General features: G+C 47.9%; 1 protein-coding gene across 1 annotated transcript in view; it reads right to left on the reverse strand.

The window, feature by feature from the left end:
* Positions 1–12,771, reverse strand: part of FPGT (fucose-1-phosphate guanylyltransferase) — an 81,993-nt gene extending 69,222 nt beyond the window's left edge. The window contains exons 1-2 of the mRNA XM_014937190.1: positions 12,643–12,771; positions 5,855–6,049 (exon numbers count right to left, since the gene is read on the reverse strand). Of these exons, the coding sequence (XP_014792676.1) occupies positions 5,855–6,049; positions 12,643–12,771 (324 nt within the window). The remainder of the gene's footprint in view (positions 1–5,854; positions 6,050–12,642) is intronic.
* Between the last annotated feature and the right edge of the window lie 3,044 nt (positions 12,772–15,815).

Raw genomic sequence — 15,815 nt, forward strand, 5'->3', positions numbered from 1 at the left:
GGGGGGGGGGGGGCAGGGCTGGTCCCCCCTGGGGACAGCGTGTTGGGGACACGGTGGCCAGACCAGGCTGGCATGGCAGTGTGGAAAGCAAACTGGTTTTAAAACCCGAAATTGCTTTTTGAAACTGAAACCCCCATGGGCATAAACTGAAAAAAAACCAAAAACCCTTAGGTTTTACTTCGCCACTGGGGACTAAATGGGGTGCATTTTTCTGGAGTAATTTTTTTTCTAGTGAAACAGAATCCCCAGTACAATGGGGAAAATGCATGAAAAAAGTCTTACATTTGCAGAAGAGCTTTATTTTGCTAAAAGTACCTTAAAAGTTTAAGACTTAGCTTTTGAGTCTGTAAGTTTAATAGCAGCTTTATTTTATTTATTTGGCAGCAGGTGAGGCTGTTTCTGCCCATGTGAGAGCTGTGGATCGGGGTCCCGGGAGGTCTTTGTCCTCAGGAGCATGGCCCTGGGTAAGTCTCTTTGCTGTGCCCAGGCACTCCCTTCTCAGCTGATGATTAACCCTGTGAAACCCACCACTAAAGCTCCCTCCGCCCTCAAGGGAATTAGTACAATAGGCTCAGATTGTGGATTCAGGGATGAACTTCTTTTTCTGTTCAGTCTGTGCAAAGGCAGCCCTGGTGGGTAGAAGGGGCTCCCAGAGGCGCCTGCAGCGCAGTCAGTGACATCATCCCGAGGGCAATCAAACAGCAAAGGAGGAAATTCACTGCTCATCTGCAGAAGGTGAAACCCCACTGATTCTCAGATCCTCTTGGCAATGTCGAAGACATATGGCCCCGTGCCCCCTTTAAGTTGTGCCACCCCCCCCCCTCCAGCAGAAGACCTGGCTCCCACTGGCCGTGCCAGAGTCCTGTCTGGGAAGAGCCACAACCCCAGCAGAGCCCATGGCACATGATGTTCCTCTGTTGTCCCCCCAGTGCTGGTGTCCTCCGGGCTGACAACGGGGGGCTCCTTCTGTGCCAGGAAATGGTGCTGGCTCTGTGGGGTCCTGCTGCTGGGGCATGTCCCCAGGGGGTCACAACAGAGGGGACCACCAGGAGGCACGAGCACCTTCAGCACCGGTTCAGCTCTTGGCTCCTTTGCAAAGCCTCCTTTAAGATGGATTTTTAAAGTCAATTAGAGCTGACCTTGTGGCATGATGGGAAAAGTGACAACATGCAGAATTGCATATTCATGTTGGTTGTCTAGATTCTGCCTTCAGAAAATAATTAGTCTAATAAATGGTAGAACTTCAACTTTGCACTATGTGTTCCTCTAACCCCCTGTGGGTGTTTGTTCCTCCCTGTCCCGCGGGCACACACGCCCTGGACACAGACATGCAGACCCTTGGCCACCGGCTGCTGCAGGGACACCCCAACCCTCCTGCTTGTGGGGATTCCCTGCAACCCCTGTCCCCGAGCACCCCCAGGCAGGGTCCCCATCCTGGGAGCCATCCACCCTCTGCAGGGGCCCTGACACTGGGGACCACTGGCTGTGGTCGGTCCCATGGATTCACCCCCACCTCTCCCTCCCCCCAAATTCATCCTGGCGGAGCGTTATCCCGCAGCTGATCCCACACGCCTTTGGAGGTGACATGAAAAATGAAACGTGTATTTTGGTGCTGGCTGGGGGCGTAGAGGGAAAGAGGGATCTTAACTCAAAGTGTCCTGCAGAGAGCTGAGTCTGGAGTTATCTCTCGTTTACATCTGCACTTGAAAAGAGCTCCGCTTCCTGATTTCCTCTCTTATTTTTCAGCTTCTGAGGGTTTTGGTTTCATTTAGCTCTGCATTGGCAATGACTTCAGGATCCCAGAGAGGAGGGTGAGAGCGGGGGAAGGCAGATCATTAAACAGCTCTTCTCGGGTGCCTTTTGATCTGTGCGGTCCTTGCTCAGATCGGGCAGGCAGGCGCTGCGAGCACAAGGTCCCCTGCTCCGCAGAGGATTTAGGATTTTTCAGGGATGGGAGCACAAAAAAACAGCCACCCGCGAGTGACGGGGGAGTCCCCGGGGCAGGGGCAGGAGCTCCTCCCTGCCCGTCCCCAAACCCACACGAGAAAGTGGAGGAATCTGGCGTCTCAGTGAGGGCAAATCAATGGTGGCAACGAAAAAGGAATTCAGAGATGACAGAATATCATCAGCAATATGAGGGGAAGTTCATTAAACCAAACTCATTAAAGTATTTATATCATAGAATCACAGAATGGTTTGGGTGGGAAGGGACCTTGAAGCCCATCCAGTGCCACCCCCTGCCCTGGGCAGGGACACCTCCCACCACACCACGTTGCTGAAAGCCTCGTCCAATAGAAAGCATTATTTTTACAATTTCTAGTAATCTTTGCATAATATCTGCTAATTTTTCTGTTGTTGTAATACTAAAAATATGCCTTTCTTGGCTGAATACAGCAAAGGGTAGAGAAGCTTTTATTTCCCACCACAATTGAGTCTTACTGCGTCAAACCTTTAGATTTCAGATGACAGTGGAAATTAATCGCAAGAATAAAATCTTATAATTGAAACTGAAATGAAAGTGAATCTTACAGATGGGATACTCGCTTGAACTTCAGTCTGGGTGTCTGAGGAATCACTGTGCATTTTTTAATTCTTTGAGTCTTCTCCATAAATGTTTTGACGTGCTCAGAAATTTATCTTCATTATTAAGGCTGCTAGATCATCACATACTGATGGGTTCAAAGTCAAAATTCTTACTACCATTTACTCAGAAATACGTTTCCATCTGGAAATCTACATTATGGGCTTATTTCTTGTATTAGTCACGAGGAGCAACAGGGCACAGGGGCTGGGTCCCCTGAGTCCTGGGGGTACTCGGGGACAACCCCAGGTCCCACCAGGGACAGTAGTTATTATCCATACACATAAGATATTTGGTACGAATACGGCACTCCTGCGATACATATTCTCTTCCTCCTGCCTAGAAGCCCTGGTAACTGTTCTTTTTAAAAGAAGATATTTATAGTTTTAGACCATATTGATATTTCAGTTAATAGATTCAAGACCTTCCCCTTTGCCGCTGTTTCTCTGCAGCCCTGCCCTTTTTGGCAGTACGTTTCTCTGTGTACGGAATTAAACCATGGCCTTAAAGGCGTAGGAGAAGGAGGAGGGACACCCTTAATTCTGTGCCTGTGCCCCGTGAGGGTGTTAGGTGGATTAAGAAGGTGCCTGTGACCAGTGTGAGCGTGTGTGGGTGTCTGTGCCCAGCCACCCCCCTGCCCGTCCAGGGGCGCTGGGAGCCGGGATGGGGCTTGGGCTAGTCCCACTTTTGGGGGGGGGCCCTGCAAACACTCCTCGCTGATTTACTGGGATCACACTAAGCCTCCTGCCTTTGGAGAGGAATTAAAATAATTGTGAGACATAATGGAGGAAAAATCCTTTAGTATTTCCTTCTTTATAATTCATATTTCTATAATATCCTTTAATTTCCTCTAAGCTCCTTAAGTGCCCCTGAGTGCAGAGCCCTTCCAGCTGTTTCATTGCTGAGGTGTGAAATACCTGGCGCTGCCATTAGGGATGGCAGGAGCCTCCGGTCCCTCTGGAGCAGCCCCGCTGGTGGTGGGGCTGGACCGGTTGGGATGGGGAGGGCTCTGGCTGAAAGGAGCTGCTCTCACTGCTGCTGGGGAGAAAGGAGATACTTGTATTTACTGTTCCTCTTTTGCATGGGAGTTTAGGGCAAGTATTACAATAGCATATTTATAGGAAAAAAAAAGATAACTTCTATTATATGTTCATTAACGTATAATAAATGTCCGCTGTTCCTTTGCATCATGTGCATTTGTGACTCTCTGCTTGCAAACACCAAGCGAGGAAACCACAGCTTTTGGGGTTGGGCAATTTCACTGGGTAAACGTAGAGCTTGGAACCTGGAGGGGTTCAAGGGCAGGTTGGAGGGGGCTTGGAGCAACCTGGTGTGGTGGGAGGTGTCCCTGCCCAGGGCAGGGGGTGGTACTGAAGGTGGTCTTGAAGGTCCCTTCCAACCCAAACCATTCTACACTTCTATGATCCTCTCTCCATGGTGTGGTACCAAATGCTAATGAAGTCCCTGTGGTGGTGGCAGAGCTGCCCGCATGCTGTTTCCCATGCCACCCACCCACCCCTGCTCAGCACGTGAAAAGTTAATAAAACATATAATTTAACAATTAGAGGGCTCATCCCCTGCAATGCAGGATGCTGAGGCTGGTGCTGGTGGGCTCCCAAAGCATTGCTGGGGGTGGGTCTTCTTCAGCAGTGGCACCGGGGTGGTTGCTTCCTCAGCAACATGTGGTAACAGCTACTAAATATTCTCCTTCCTGTGGCTGAATGATTTACTGCAGTACTTTATTGCCAGTTTTAATTTAAATATCACCTTAAACTTTTCCAGTTAAAACTCTGATTTTAACAACATATAATGCTTTTAAATCTGAAGGTAGGAAACAGGTTAAATATCTCTCTGTTGGCAGATTTGTGGATTATGAGGCAAAAGTGTCTGTCATGGTCACCTGGTTTGACCTTTTGCATAACAGGCACTTTAAAATTAAACCTGCAAATCCTCCCTGAAGCCCTTTCCCTTTGCCTTGTTTAGAAAAAAAATCCCTTTTTGATTTATTCGCAATTGTCTCATTTCTTCATAATGTGAAGACGGCTTTGTGTGCTAAGACAGAGTCCTCTACCGTCAGTTGAAGTCACCTTCTGAACATTTCAGAATAAAATGAATTGTTGATCTCCTCAAGTCTTTTCCTGCAAGGAGGTTTCCAGATGCAAATTATTCTGGTGAGTCTCCTCTCTGCGGCTGCTGACGTTCAGCACAATTTTGATGTGCTGGTGCCAGCACAAGTTCTGTATTTCACTGCAGATCTCACCGTGGAGGTGGATAAAGTTTTTCAACCTGTATTTTTTCCGCTTTCAAAGAATAAAAAGTTAAAACCAAATTAATGTCTGCTCTGCCAAATTGTCTATCAAGTGCGCTATTCACAAATCAAGACAATCTCAGAATTCTTCTTCAGGTGATTCTTTCTTTTTTAAAACGTTTTCTTTCCCACATTTATATTATAGAACATGTAGCCCCTATTATTTTTACTTTGGTCGCAATAGTGAATACTTTCTTCCAAGTCTACCACAAACATTTTAATGTTATTTTTCAATTCAGCCAGCTAATTTGATCTTCTGAAAATCAGTTTTTAAGAACTTTGTTTTTTATCTTCTTTCCCCTTGATTTGGGAGAATGACAAGCCTTTATGTCTAAAACAGGTAAGGTTTTATAAAATGGATATCAGGCAGAGATAAGTTAAAAAATGAGTTACCACAATATTGCAGATTAGATTTTTGAAGTCTGTCAAACCAGTGAACAATGAAAAATGGAGTGAAGGAGTTTCAGATTGCACCTGAATAGCTATTTGGTATTTATTAATGCTGCAAATCAGTGCAAATTTTCTGAAGAACCAAATTTACTAGCTTCACTTCTTCATTTGAATAATTACTGTCAATAAATCTCAATAAGCCACCATTTAGAGAGTAATTTTCATAAAAATCATGGCCAGATCCTCTGCAGTTATAAACTTTCCTGCCCAGCGTGTTTCCAGCAGCTGGCGACCTGCCTCCCCCTCTGCAGGCTCAACACGTCCGATGGACATCCCTCTCCCTGACATTCTGGGGTCATGGACTGAAAAGCTCCATGGTGGGCTCTGGTGATCCATCAGGATTTTACTTCCCAGCAGCAGCACGGATCGGCACCAGAAAGCGGCATTCCTCACTGTGGAACCTGCTGCCAGAAAGGTCCAAAAAAATGGCATTTGTGGACAAGCTCCTCCTGATGGATGGAGGCAACGCTACGCCATGAGTGCAGGAGCAGGCTCGGCTGTGCACACACACAGACCAACAGCACTGCCTTCATGGCCTTCATGGCCCTCATGGTCTTCACAGCCTTCATGACCTTCATGGCCTTCATTGCCTTCATGGCCTTCATGATCCTCATGGCCTTCACAGCCTTCATGGCCTTCATGACCCTCATGGTCTTCATTGCAAATGAGCTGCCCTGACTGAGAGGGTCAGAAAACCCACCAAAAATAGTCTGAGAAAGAAAACAAGGCAAAAATAACCAAATATAATTTTCGAGGACAATGCTCTGCTATGGAAAGAAAAAAAGTCATTTTGTTGACCTTTGTTTTTTCTGTCATGCCTGCTGAAATATTTGGGTATTTTTGCTTTTTGAAATGCTTGGACTACAAAAGCATGCACTAGCTTCTCTGCTGTTAATTTAAAAAATAAACGAGAATGGAACATTTTCTTTCTTTCTGACTAATTGCGTAGCAAATTGCTTTACAGTTGCGCCAGAGAAAGCCCATTCAATTTTTTTTTTTTTCTTTTCCTGTGTGAGAGATCTTTATCTCAAGATGCTTCCCAGGAAGGAATTTTCATAACAAGAGTCAATTAAGAGACACTTGCGGACTTCCAGGCCATCGGAGAGGTTACAGGAAAAAAAAGTGGGCAGCAGCGAATGTTGTGCGGCGGTGAAGGCGCCGGCGCGCGTGGCCGTTGCTATAGCAAATGAAGGAGCGTAACTAACCCCTGACACCACAGCCTTTCAAAATCTCTGCCGTTTGTTAAGGCTCTTTTGTTCCAAGGCATTCATTTTCTCTGTTTCTGTGGCAGTTTGCTAAACTGCTCCCAAATTATTGGCATTTATAGTGTAGAAATGAAGATAGATGTTAGGTATGATCTGTAAAAACCTTAAAGCAACGATGAGTAAATCTTCCGTGGCGTCCTCACTGGCACACGAGTACATTAATGCAGTGCTTGTGGAGTAATGGCAATGGTTTATTTTCTTTTGCAGATTAAAGGTGGATTGGAGCTCAAGGAGAGAGGGCACGGGCTGTCCAAGCTGGGAGGGTTCTGGTTTGGGGTAACATCTGTCAGGGTTTCTTCTTTCTCCAGTTTTATTGCTCTGAGCTCACCTCCAGACCGTCTCTCCCCCGGGTGCTGTTAACACCATTCCCAAGCCCACGCTTCTCTCCTGGTCTTTCTGGTGGTTTTTCAGCCCAACCTGCCCCAAACCCCCAGGAGCTGCAGGAGCTCGGGGGCTGCCCAGCCTTTCCAGGAGCACTGCCCTTTCCAGCCCAAAGAAAACAGCTGCAGGTGTCAAATACAAATATAAATACAAGCAAATATGTTGTTTTCAAAAGTAATTGCTATTTACTTTGCCTAGTGCAGGAAATAGATCAGGTCAAAACACTAAAGAACACATTATGTTGTTTGCTCTGGAAAACAGCAGCTTGCGTGGACCAGGAGCAGTTGGGGTTAATGGTCACTGGTTAAATTAAAAAAGCAAAAGCCAGTAGGCATAGATAAACCCAGAGTCTGCTGTCTGAAAGAGAATTCCCAATACGAAACAGTGAATTACTGCAACCCAAACTGCTATAATGCTGTAGACAAGAAATAAGCCAGTGAATGTATATAGAAATGTCTGCTCAAATCCAATTGAGGTAACAAACTATGAAACTGATGCTAAATTAAAGTGAAGGGAGCTTCCCACGCTGCTCGTTAGGAATTGGACTGATGAGGATTTGCTGGTCCAGCCAGCCCAGCAGCTGGCACAGCCCCAGGCGTCGCGGGCAGGACATTGAGGGTGCTGCCTTTCAAAGTGCAGAAACCCAACAGAAATTGGGTTTTCTCTGGGAGGGCTTTAAAGAGAAGAGACCTGTGCCCTGCCCAGAGGTGTCCACCTTTGACAAACAGCCATGGAGCTCTGGCGCTCAAGCAGCTGAGCTGAGGCTGAAGCTGTATTAAATCTTGACATTTTAAGAGAGTAAAATAAATAAAGAATTGCTCACCGTTTCACTATCGCCCAAGCAGAACCCACGCCGCTCCTAAAGCCAAAGAACAGCAGTCACCGTATAGAGGGAAAGCTCCCACGAGTTAGTCAATTGGGAAATAAATCTAAAAGTCAAGCAAACCAGCAAAATATTGAATTTGTTTGAAAATGAGCACACTGTAGCGGTCTATTTCTCCGAGAGGAGGTTGATTATAGCTGACATCTTGGGGCCTCACAGCCACAAAAGCTCCAGCTTCCAAGGATTTCACAGAGCTCCTGAACCTCCCCCGTGCCCCCACGTCCCACCAGTCCCTGGGGAAATCTCCCTCTTCCCTGGGAACTGGGACCTCTTTGGTGAGACACACCTCTGGGGGTTTCCTCCTCTCGCCTGGCCGTGTCCTCCTTTACTACAATATTTCCTTTTCAGCTGTTCCGAAAGAGCGACTCTCTTCCTTGAGTGTGTTTTGGTCCATTACAGGAATAAAGCACTGCATGAAAAAGGGATTACATGCCATGGGATCCCAGCAGAATTCGTGTTAAAGTCTGTGTTTATACTAGATTTTTCTTTCTTTCTTTCTCACTTCTTTAGATTGTGTCAGATGTCTATAACACAGACACGTACCACACCTCTCTGTGTGCATATATTTCAAGAAGGTTTTGAATGCCGTTAGCCCCAACCCCCATCCCTCCCCACCCTCAAACCTTCAGCTTCATTGGAGACTGCCATCAGCTGCTTTTGAAATTATAAATCTAAAACTACAGCTGGAGAACAAGCATTTGAAATCTGAAAATATTGTGCCTGTAGGACTAATTATGCTTTTGCAAACTTTATCAAAACATTGCTGTTTGTTTAAAGTGAGCAGCACAGGAACGCCACCGCCATGAGTGACTCATGCGGGCAAACAGCTATTTGCTGCAGAAAGTGACAATTAAGAGCTTGTAATGGATTTTGGTTGTTTTAGTCTCTCTACCAGGACAATGCAGACCTAGAGACACCGTAAGCACCACAAAGGATTCTGAAAACCCATTCCTCAGTTCCATGGGGACCTCTGAGCCTCCCCTGAGGTGCACGCTGAGGGTCACTCACTGCCCAGTTCACCCTCAGCTCTGGAAATGGGATGGTGATGGTGCAAACCTTCCCATGATGGAAATAGAAAGCACATATTTTGAAAGTTCCTTCTTTTACTCTTGCAGGGAAAAAAGCCCTGAATGCACATGACCCAGGTGAGGGGTTCCTCAGGTGTGATGGAGAAGTGCTGCCACCTCTCCTGGCAGACGCACACCCGGTGGTACAACACCTGAAAGTACCAGGTCAGGGCAAGAGGGTAATTCAAATTAGTACCTGGATGTGCATTCTTCTATTCCTTTCTGTCTAGTACAAGGATGCTCAGGATGGACACCCCCAGGCTGGGTTGTCATGGCCACATGGTCACAGGCACGCGAGCTCCCACAAACCTGGGAGCTGGAGCTCAACAAATTTCATCTTGCAGAAAAGTCTCACTCTTGTCGTTGCCTTGTGACCTGGTAAAAGGGACAGAGGACAATGTCCCTGATCACAGGGGATTGCTGCCGGATAAGTGCATGGTGAGCCGAAGAAGTAATGAGAAGAATATAAATATCAGTTACAGAAGGAGATGTTACTAGACTCTTGTGGCAATTTCCTATGGTAATAAGCATCCAGGAGGATATTAAAAATGTCATTTGTGCTTTAAAAGTAATAATAATTGAAATAGATTCTGGCATCTTCTATAACAGCAGGGCCAACAATTATTACTGGGGATATATTAAAAGAAAACAAACACATTAAATAATTAGTTAATTGAATTGCCAATATGCTGATGCTGCTGAAATTAATCTGAAAAATATGAGATTAGCAGCATGGTTTTGCACAATTATAGTTGGCTGGAGAAGAAATTAAGCAGCAGAGTGGGATGCGTTGAGCTGGAATGTGGACTCAGTGTGGGCTGGGGGCTCCTGGGCACCACGTGTCCTCCCCAGGGACAGGGGCTGTGGGGGTCCCTGCCACAGGCACATCGACCCAGGACTGGGCTCAGGGAACGGAGACCCACCGTCCTTCCCTGCACTCCTGCCTGGCATCCGCTGCCGTGAGCAATGCCCTTCCTTTCTTCAGAAGCTGTGAGTTACTACTCCATAAACAAACTGAGCTTTAAATATCTTATTCCTGTTTTTACAGCTGTAGAGGTACAAATATAATGTAGATTTTGAAAACTTAGGTCCTTGGATGGGAAGAGGAGAAGCTTGAGTCAGCTCCACCGCCAGCCTGTCCTTCATCTCCCGTGACCCTGCCCCGGTGAGAACCACCCCTGGTGGTCACCACAGCGTGCCTGGTGGTGATGGCTCCATCCTGCTCCAAAGGGGTCTCGGGGGCACAGGGAACAACCTGCCACCCAGACACAGGTGGTAACAAAGGCAGTATTTTTGCCGCCCTCCTCTTCCCCCTAAATCACAATTTTTTAAAGCCTCGAGTGCTGTAAACATTACCCTCTGGGGTCTCTGCCCCTGTCTTCTCTCCACGGGGGCTGTGGGCACCCATCGCTGTGTTCCTTAGAGACATCCGCAGGCTGAACTGCTTTTCATTGTCATAATGCACTTAAAGGATATTTTGTTTCTTTAAGGAAAACAGCTGCATTGTTTATTTCAGACCTGAGGAAGACAGGGGTGCAGTTTATTGCCCTCCTGCAGGCAGCAGGAAGGGTAATGTCTGAGGAAAACTTACTCTGCTGCACTTGGCCATCTCTGAGCTGGGCAGGAGGAGCCCAGAGCTAGGAAAACAGCTGCATTGTTTATTTCAGACCTGAGGAAGACAGGGGTGCAGTTCATTGCCCTCCCGCAGGCAGCAGGGAGTGAAATGTCTGAGGAAAACTTACTCTGCTGCACTTGGCCATCTCTGAGCTGGGCAGGAGGAGCCCAGAGCTCTGACAAACTTGTCCATCATAGAGTGCCAGGTAATACCCAGTGTGTGTTGTCCTGGTTTGAAAAGAAATAAAAATACTTTGAATATTTTTGGTGTGGGTGGCTGTGCAGAGACACCACAGGCCACCTTCCTCGGGTGCTGCCATGGGTCCATGCCCATGGTCCAGCACCACAGCCCCACTCCTGGGTTTGCCCCGTCTTCTCCCCACGTCTCTGCTGGCGCTTGGCACATCAACACAAGGCAGATCTCCTGATCCTGGGATGCGGCGGGTGGAAGAAAGCCAGTTTCTAACATCCATTCCGTGCCAGCTGAATAGCACGGGTGAAGGCAGCCAGAGGGAACCTCACTGCTCTGTGCTCTGTCCCCTGCCCTGCCTGCTTCCCCCGGCGCTAAATAAAGCACCAAGGTGCTCTGAGCCCCACAGCAGAGAGCTTGCCCACATGGCATTGTGCTCCTAATTGTAGTTTTTTATTTTTGTTCAACATCAGCATGTTTGCCTCGCAAGAGAGTTTTTACCTTTTATCCCTTTTTTCCCGTATTTTTTCACTCCTGCCCGTTCCCAGGCAGCACTGAGACAGCCAGACCTCGTCTGAGTGGGCTCCTCAGGCTTCGGTCCCCAGGTGCCCGTCCCCGCCATGTGCTGCTGCTCCCCTGTGCTCCCTTTATACAAATTACAAAACAGACCAGAAACATCTTGCTCTGCTGTGTCTGAAGACATAACCATTATTTCCGACTGGTGTTCAGAGCAAACAGAATTTCTTTATTACAACTTATCAATCCGTGCCTCTTGTCAATTTTATGAGTTTTTAAAATAACATCTAATGTTAACTTGGCAATGAATCCGTCTTAAGACACACTACCCACTCACATTTTATTTCCTCTATTAAAGGAAATGATGTATAAACACCACGGGAAAGCATGGATCAAGCTCTTTAGCATCGTACCTAAGAGGCAGCAAGGGGAGCAGCAGGGGCTGCGCAGGGGGAGGGCCCTGACCGTGTTCCTCAGGGCTGCAGGAACCAGCAATTATTTTATTCTGATCCAGCTGGACAATAAATGGGAACAAACACCCCATTGTGGAGAGACTTCATTTTTGGTTTCACCATATTTATAGAGAATGGGTATTGCTCGCCTTAAAAAGTCTGTTCGGGTCAGACGGTTATGCTTTAACATTTATTTTATTTTTGCAGCTTTATGGTTACACTGTTGGACCCTGATTCATGGGTGACCTTCATGCATGAACCCGACTTAAGGCACAGAAATAGTCCTATAGATTTGAATTTGAACATTGATTATGGTGGGGTGGAAGTCAGTGTCAATAAAAGTAATGCACAATGTGCCACCGCCGTTCTCAGCAGCACAACAATGGAATTACAACTGCCTCGTGCCACAAAAACCAGCCCACCCCCTTTTTGTGTTGAGATATGGATTTTAATCACTCTCAAATACGCTGAAGTTCAATGAATTCTGTTTTTTCCTAACGTACAAATCCACTCAAAAAATATGCGGATTTTTTGCATTTCTAGAGCTGAGAATGTCAGCGGTTCAATTTCATTCTCTCCTTTAAGAAAAGATTTCTGGAGTGGGCATAACACCCACTTCAGGCAATTTTGCTCTCAGTGGCCACACATATTGTCATTCACAAAAAAAGGATGTGTTTAACCTCTCACTTCAGAAGAGATCCTTTTGTACCATGAAGTCTGATTAGTTGTGACACAAACTATGTTATCTATGTAATTAAGTGCCCTCGTGGGTCAGTCCATGTTGGGAAGGTGATGTGACCCCTCATGATGAGTACAGAGGAGAGGAGCAGCACAGCCGAGGGGAGACGAGTCTCCCATGGCTGCCAGGCTCTGCCTGGTGGGAGATGCCACACACGTAGGGGAATTTATCTCTTTACTCTGCAGACGCTAATTACCTGCCCAGCCCCACAGGGAGAGGTGAGCTGGGCGACCCCGTGGAGCTCCTGCCCGGGTTCAATGGGGTGTGGAGCATCAACGGCTGCAACCTGGTCCTCCACAGGGTCCTGGTGGTGCCGCTGGGCCATGAGCGATACAATGAGTGGTGCCACGAGTGATGCCACCAGTGATGCCATGAGCGATACCAGGAGTGACACAAGTGGTGCTGTGCATCATGCCATGAGCAGTGCCATGCGTGATGCCACCAGAGATGCCAGGAGTGATGCTGTGAGTGACACAATGAGTGATGGTGTGCATCATGCCATGAGCAGTGACATGTGTGATGCCACCAGTGATGCCACGAGCAATACCAGGAGTGACACAACGAGTGGTGCTGTGCATCGTGCCATGAGCAGTGCCATGCGTGGTGCCACCAGCGATGCCAGGAGTGATGCTGTGAGTGACGCCGTGCGTGATGTCGTGGGCGCTGCTGTGACTGGTGCTGTGAGTGATGCCATGAGCAACACAATGAGTGACACCCTGAGCGATGCTGTGAGTGATGCTGTGAGTGCCAGCCACGCCGTGGCCCCGCTCCTCACCGTGTGGAAGCGTGCACGTCAAAGCCCTCCACTTTGCTAACTACCAGAAAACCCAGAATGGGACATTTTCATTTTCCCTGCCTCCCCCACAGGAACGGTCGCTCCTTCAGTGTCCAAATACTGAGCCTTTTGTGGCTGGAGGGGTTGGCTTTGCAGGGGAGCACCGTGCATGCAACTGGGGAGGAAATCCTTGTTTTGAGTACTGCTTCAACCTCGAACCGTATTTGCGAGGCTTTCATGTGTGAGTGTTTGGAGAAAGTGAGTACAAAAGCAGGGTAAACACAGCTGAAGCAAATTCATTAAACATTAAAGCAAATATTTGCAGAGATTTTGGTTTGCAGCCTCTACACATTTCCAGAATGATAGTAATGGAACGTGGGCACGTGTTCAGCTGGCAACGGCGAGACGAAGAAAACCATCATGAGTGCCGAGGGGAGAGGGGAGGATGGCAGGAGGTGGCTCCTCAGGCCACGGGGGTCCTACCTGTCCCCGGGGAACAGACCCCAGCAGAGTGTCACATCCCCTCAGCCCTTAGCTCCTTGTTCACTGCAAACAGGAGACCACCCCTTGGAGTGGACCAGGAGCCATCCCCAAGACAGAAATTCGTATGTGGAAGTTTGGGGAAATCAGCTGTGGGGTGAAAGAGCAAAGGAATCAGGGCTGTGACCGGCAGGGCCAAGGGTCTGGGGGGCAGGGGGTCCCGGGTGCCCCCCCTCTCTGGGGCAGGGAGAGACAGCGGATGGGGAGAGGCCAGAGAGGGAGGGGAATGGTAACGGGAAAAGAGGAAGGAGGAAACACGGAATGGACTAAACTCTGCTGAAAAGTACACAGGTAAGTACGCAGTAAATTCTCTAATATTTACAGGCTGGATCAGCTGGCAGTCAGCTGCTCTGCATTATTTCAGCCAGCAGTTAGTCAGGAGATATTATTTCTGCTCTGATGGAAGGACTGAAACTTCTGAAACAGAAGAATGATGGCCAACATTATCCTAAACAGTTTGTTGGCTTTTTTTTTTCTCAGCTCTTAATTGCAGCATTTGAACACATTCGAGGGATATTCAAATTGTCTCAAAATCTTTGAATAGGTGACACATGGGGTGGGGGAGGAGGGGGAGGGCAAACATCATCCCATGACTCAAAAAAATACCAACAAGGCAAAGGCTCCAATGTTCCACTATTTTTTGCTTTACCTTGAAATCCAGCCTGTATTTTGGGGCACGGAGAGCGTTTCTGGTGTCGGGGTGGTGAGCAGCAGCCCCCTCTCACCACAGCTGGGGTGGTGCCATCTGCCCCAAACCTCCCTGTTAAAATACACACACGTGTCATGTACCTGCTCTCAAAGAGGCAACAAACGTCTGCAGCAGGGGCACATGTGCTGCCACTGGAGACCCCTGCACCAGGGAAAATAAACGGCTTGATGTCAAAATACCAATGGATATTAACGAGGATGGCTGCCCACCAGGGTACCCAGCACAGGTTTTGGCATATATTTCCCTTTAAAAGAGGGACACATTGGCCACTGTCAGCTCATGTTCCCAGGGCAGAGAGCCCAGGGGGTGCAAACACAGTGTGGGGAGCAGGGGCAGAAGGGACTGTGGCCAGAGGGGTGTCCCAGAGCGTTCCCCATGGCTCTGCTCGAGGACAGACCCCTGGCAGTGAGTTTTTGGGGTAAGATGTGGTTGGAAGCACTGCACAAAATCAACAGCTTTTCAGTAAGCAGGGAGAAGCCTGAGTTATAGAAGGCGAGGTAAAGCATTAACTACCCCTGTTTCAGCATTCGATTTAAGTGACTTTGAGGCACACAATGAGCTGCAGGGGGGGTTGCAAAAAAACACTTTAAACACTAGGGTGGTGAAGTGCAGAGGAAAGGGGGGCTGTTCTTCCTCTGCTCACCAGAGGCTGTTGTGCCTTGTTTGTATGTAAACGTATAGGAGGAGAGTCATGGGTATGAATTATCTTTACCATGGAAAGCATTTTCGGATTGAACTGATACTGTGGGAGCTGAATAACTGCTCAGCTTTATCACGTGCTATTTTGGAGATGGCTTTGGCTGAGCAGTCATTGGCAAATGTCTAAATGGAATTCTTAAAACGTGTAACTGTCCCAAATCTGCCGAGAGGGTGGCTACGGCACCACCTGGACGTTAGCATTTCCTACTGAATACTGTCCAAACAGGTAAAATTGTTCAGGCTTCAGTTGCATTTTTTCTTAGCTTTTCGATTTTAACCATATTTTCAGCAATTTTATTTACACCTGACAAATGCAATCTCCTTCATTTTACTGCCTGATTTTACTGTAAATCCTGTTTGGTCAACGAGGGGAATCCAGAGGGTGCCTTTTTTTTTGCAGCAGCTGTGGGGAGCGGGGTGAGCAGCCATCCCTGTGGGGGGTGGGCTGCGGGGGGGTGAAGCCCAGGCTCTGCAGAGCTCACCCCACTGCTCTCTGCTGTGGGACGGGGATGGGGGTCAGTCCCAGCATCACAGGAGATGGGTCTCTGCCATACGAGGTGGCCTTTGCGCAGAGCAAACAACGCCCAGGTGTGAAAAAGGAGACTCTCACAGGGCTGGCAGGTACCGTGTCACTCAGTTTTTTAGT

Source organism: Calidris pugnax, unplaced genomic scaffold, assembly GCF_001431845.1.
Source record: "Calidris pugnax isolate Ruff unplaced genomic scaffold, ASM143184v1 scaffold29, whole genome shotgun sequence".
In the NCBI taxonomy this organism is placed as follows: domain Eukaryota; kingdom Metazoa; phylum Chordata; class Aves; order Charadriiformes; family Scolopacidae; genus Calidris; species Calidris pugnax.